The sequence below is a fragment of the Mustela lutreola genome, chromosome 5 (genome assembly GCF_030435805.1).
Source record: "Mustela lutreola isolate mMusLut2 chromosome 5, mMusLut2.pri, whole genome shotgun sequence".
Lineage (NCBI taxonomy): Eukaryota > Metazoa > Chordata > Mammalia > Carnivora > Mustelidae > Mustela > Mustela lutreola.
The window spans coordinates 150993583-150998912 of record NC_081294.1 but is presented as its reverse complement, the minus strand read 5'-3'; the positions used below and the strand labels follow the sequence as shown (position 1 = coordinate 150998912).

Below are 5330 nucleotides of genomic sequence, written 5' to 3'. Positions count from 1 at the left end.
GACACTTGGTCTCATGGAGTAGAACAAACTTGACTTTGAATCAGAAGTCCTGGGTCCCCACCCAAATCCTATATTCATATTTTCATGTCCCTAAGGTGCTATAGTAACTCTGGACACCTCAGCATCAAGGGAACCTGTGTCTCTTAGCCTGTTTAAACTTGAAAGGGTACCAAGAGTTCCATGAAGAAGTCTAGCTACTGTCTGAGGCTTCCTGACACCCATTCTGAACAATAGCAAAGCACCAAAAATTCAGAATAGTAGCAGGGAGAGGAGTAGTGTAGGGGCAGGGTTATGATCTTTGAGAGGTCCAGATTTGTCTTGACTCTAGGAGAGAGGGGGAACATTGCCTAACTCAGTAATGACCAATGACCTTGAGAGTATATAGGACCATATTATAGTCAATAATTACTAGTCGTACAGTCCTGGTAACAATAACCTTTCTGTAACTCAGTAAGTTGGGAATAATTTTAACATCTTCTAATGTAAAGCCAAGAGGGCCTCAAATGATGCTGAGTAGCGCCAGCTCCAAAGTCCTCTGAAATTCCTAGATCACTATGGTGGCCACTGTCTCATGCGGTGGCTGGAACCATCCAAAAATATCCAAATACGTCGTTTGTCCTGAGTTTTGTTGTGTGTAAAATGAGTGTTTTAGAATCCACCCTTTTTATAGATACAAGCAAATGCTTTTATTTTATTTTATTTTAAAGATTTTATTTATTTATTTGACAGAGATGTAGCAGGAGTGGGAACATAAGCAGGGGGCAGCGGGAGAGGGAGAAGTAGGCTTCCCACTGAGCAGGAAGCCCAATACAGGGCTTGATCCCAGGACCCTGGGATCATGACCTGAGCTGAAGGCAGACGCTCAACGACTGAGCCACCCAGGCGCCCCAAACTAATGCTTTTATGACTTAAGAGCAACCACCAGCCTCATACTAAAAGGATGGGCATGACCATATATCATTAATTAGAGAAATAGTCCTAGGTGAATTTAGACCTCAGGTCCTCTGATTATAAAATGAAAAACATGATATCCAAAAATCTTCTAAGCTCTAAAATTTTCTAGTTCTAGAATATGAGATTAGTTTCCTTAAGGCTCTCTTCATGTCATGATTCCTCAGACTGTAGATGAAGGGATTGACCAGGGGAGTCACCACTGTGAAGATGACAGTGACCACCGTGTCTTGGATGGAGTAGGAGGATGAAGGGCGCATATATACCCCCAGGATTGTCCCATAGAAGAGGGAGACCACAGTGAGGTGGGATCCACACGTGGACAGGGCTTTCTTTATTCCATGGGCAGATGGCAACTTCAGCACATTGGAGAGGATATAAGCATATGAAAGGATGATACAGGTAAACGGCATCAGAAATATCATTCCCCCCACAGTGAACACCACCAGGTCATTGATAGAGGTGTCAGAACAAGACAGCTTTAGAATTGCATAGGGGTCACAGAAAAAGTGATGCACAGTATTGTCGAAACAGAATATGAGTTGGACCATGAGAATAGTGTGCAGCAGAGCATGCAGGTTTGTAATGACCCAAGATGCCGCCACCAGAAGGATGCAGAGCCTGAGCTTCATGATCATGGTATAGTAGAGTGGGCAGCAGATGGCTACATACCGGTCATAGGCCATCACGCTCAGGAGGAACCCATCCATGTTGATGAAAGTGATGAAGAAGTAGATCTGGGTCATGCATTCCACGTAAGAGATAGACTTGCTTCCCAGGATGTGATTCACCAGCATCTTGGGGATTGTGACTGACGAAAAGCAGATGTCAACACAGGAGAGGTTAGCCAAGAAGAAGTACATGGGGGTGTGGAGGTGACTGTCCCCGGTGATGGCCAAAACAATGAGCAAGTTCCCAATGATGGTGACCAAGTACATCCCCAAGAATAGCCCAAAGAGAACGTCCTCCTGCTCTGACCGCCCAGAGAGTCCCAGGAGAAGGAACTCTGTGACAATAGTCTGGTTGTCTCCATCCATGTCTGCAGAGGAGAAAATGTAATCACAGGGTCAGATCACATGTTAACATTTAAGCCAATGGATTTTGGAATAGTTTATTTACTTAGTTCAAAATTAACTAAAGATGAATAATCATTTTACAGAAAAATCCTCCTTCATTTCAAGAGTTTTTAATTACCAATGGCTGTAGTTCAATTTATTCCACTTTCTTTACTGAGTATCCTATATTGATACTTTCATGTGTAGTATTTAACCCAGTCTAATAATTGAGATACTTAATTTCATTCAACAGATAAAGCAACCAGGGTCAGGATAGTTAAGTGATATTTCCACACTCACGAGACAGTAAAAGTTAGTAGATATCCAAATAGGGTGAAGTGCTTTTTTTCTGTGTGTGTGTGTGTGTTTTTAAGATTTTATTTATTCCTTTGACAGAGATCACAAGTAGGCAGAGGGGCAGGCAGAGAGAGAGGGAGAAGCAGGCTCCCCGCTGAGCAGAGAGTCCGATGTGGGGTTCCATCCCAGGATCCTGAGATCATGACCCAAGCCAAAGGCAGAGGCTTTAACCCACTGAGCCAGCCAGGCACCCCCTGTGTGGTATTTTTTGATTAGCTAACCATTTATTAGGACAACTTAACCATGTGGCAGGCTCTGTACTAAGTGCTGTATTACAAACCTACGGTCGTTATCTGTAACATTTGTATTTTCCCAGATTATGTAGATAATGGAGAATTTGCAGGTTTGGAAAGACCGGGTTGGCAGTTTGTCCCTAACATTTTAGCTGCTATGAGGTTGACCGAACCATAGATCACAGCTGTTGGGAAGGCTATCCTAAGTGTGCTGTTCAGGGTGTGGTGTGAAACATTCCTCTGATTTCTGATAGAAGAACAAAGACAGGTATATTTTTGAAAACGATACAGTCACATATAGCATATATGTATTCAATAATATAGTCCTTTTGCTTTTGGACAGAAGGGATTTATTGATGGGTAAAGACCAAATTCATATGTTACCTCCAGCAAATAATCCCAGGACTAAGAAATCATTATAGGATGGGGGGGGGTGGTGGGAGTCAAGTAAAGCACAGTGAAAGACATGTTCCTGGAAAAATATATGGTTTGGGAATAGTAAAGGCGAGGGCACGCGTTCATTACTCAGGCCTGAGTGGAGAAAGGGGAGAAAGAGAGGCAGGGAACTGGTTTGTGATGTGACTCCGTGGCTGGGCCAGAAGACCTTGAAGGGAATATTCCTAGGAAGTTGGCTGTAGGATACACATAAAATGGAGACAGTGAGGTCCCTATCGCTGTGAGATTTCAATCAGTAAAATCAAGGGGAAAGCGCTCAGATTGGATGTTGTTTATTACCTGGACTATTTCCCAGATCATAGGTACGTAAAACCGTACTAGACAGAAGCTCAAAGGTGTTCTGCAGGGAGCATGGTTACCGTGGACTGTAGACGCTGAGGGGTGAGAGAGATACAGATCAAGAAAACAAGACAGTGGCTGCCCAGCACCAGCAAATGTTCTGGATGTAAACACAGGTGGTTTCCCATAATGGAAACAGAGGAAAAGATAAAAGAGGGGCAATAGGGTATCAAGTGAGAGTGGTCTGATCGCCTCTGGTTGGCTACCAAAGGCCAAAGACTGAGTAAAACAAGCCCAAAGTATTCCGTGCTTCCTGGTATGGAGTTTTTATGCCAGCATTGGGAGTGTCAGTTACGGGAGGAAAAAAAAGTTATAATTTCATAGTTTGCACCCCTAAAATCCAGACTCCCCAGGAAACCAGCCACATCATGGTAGTCACCCCCTGAATTCCTCTTCCTCTGAATGGCCCTTCACCGCCCACCCCTGAACTTTCACTCAGTCTCCCATGCAGCGTCCTCTGAGGAAAAGAGTGTTCCTGCCGGCGCCCGGGGAAGGACTATACCTATGACTGGTCTCCTGCCCCGATCTCTCTGGAGTCGTGTTGGTGTGTGGCCATCTCTGAGCCATCTGACACAGGTGCAGCTTTGAGGGTTTGTGTTCCTGGACCTCAGAACTGAAGCTGCTTTGAGCCCTGTCCCCAGCCCCAGCTGAGTCCCCTCTGTGGGGCTCCGTGTGGCACCCAAGTAGCCTCCCTCTGGGACACCTAGATACTGCGGGATGAGCAAACCTAGGGAAGCAACTGCTGGGAAGGTGCAGAGTAGGGGCAGCATGGAAGGGTCTGGAATGCCTTCCAGAAGAGTCTCTGGGGGTTGAGGGAGGCAGAATGACTTTGGGGCAGGATTTTTAGGAGCCCGCAGTCACTGATGCTGGCACCACGGACCTTAGCTCTCTCCTTCATCTCCCACTGCTGCTTTCCAGTTCCACCCTGGAAACAAGCTTGTGCTGTCCTTCCCTGGGCAGCACATCCTGAAAAGAGAAAGGGTTGTACAGGTCAAACCAAGACATGTGTCCCCTTCCCGCTTGCTTAGGTGCAGAGGGATGTCATCAGTCTGTTTTTGCAGAAGTACAACTGTGTGTGTTGTGTGTCTGTGTGTTTCCATCCATGTGAATCTGTCTGTTGTTGGAGGTACCCTGCCCTTCTTACCGGGGTCTTCTCTGCTGTGAGATGTGGAGATGTGGTTATGGGACCCCTGTCACCACTGGCTCCTTGATTGACCCTGGATGATTGCAGGGTCTCAGCTCTGAGGACTGAAGAACCTTTTCTCACCGAAGGAGAACATCTGGAGTTAGACAATGGGGCTCTCCCAGGTCTGGCTTGGAGGATTGGGAGCAAAGAAGTATATCTTTGTTCCCTGGAGACTGGGACTTTCTTGGGGCTCTAGGTAGCAATAGTTGCTAAGGTTGGGGGTCCCTAGGGTAGATTCCCCATAGCTCCGCTAGAGACACACATACCAACGGCTCTTTGTTCCTCTTCTCTCTGGACACCACTGTCTCTGTGTGAGAGGAACTCAGTTTGGTACTCAGACTTGTCACTCCCAGTTACCTCAAGTATGTTTTATGTCACAGAATCTACCTCATCCCTTGCTCTGCCCAAAGTGGACCTGAAGAAAAATCGTGAAGTCAGTGAAATTGGCCCACCTACACTATAGAAACTCTGTTCTGGATACACTTTGCTCCTGCCCTGACTCGCTTGGAATCCTAAAGGTTTCAGGACCCTGAACTTTTTCCTCTCTCAAACATACAGTTTGATTTGTTAATTTGTACTGAGAAAGTAATTATTTAGAACAGAGCCTCAAATCTGTGTTTTGATCTAATAGTGACTATGTCCCCAGCGCAGGAAACTGGAGTCATCGCCTAGAGATACTGGCCTGTAGACTGGGTAGGGGTTCTGGGGATGGGTGTGGATGTCGTCATCTAAATGGTATCTAATGGCTCTCGG

General features: G+C 45.8%; 1 protein-coding gene across 1 annotated transcript; it reads right to left on the bottom strand.

The window, feature by feature from the left end:
• Positions 1-1049: 1049 nt before the first annotated feature.
• On the bottom strand, positions 1050-1988 carry LOC131832638 (olfactory receptor 1E1-like). The gene has a single exon (XM_059175884.1). It carries the CDS (start codon positions 1986-1988, stop codon positions 1050-1052), a length of 939 nt encoding a protein of 312 aa, XP_059031867.1.
• Between the last annotated feature and the right edge of the window lie 3342 nt (positions 1989-5330).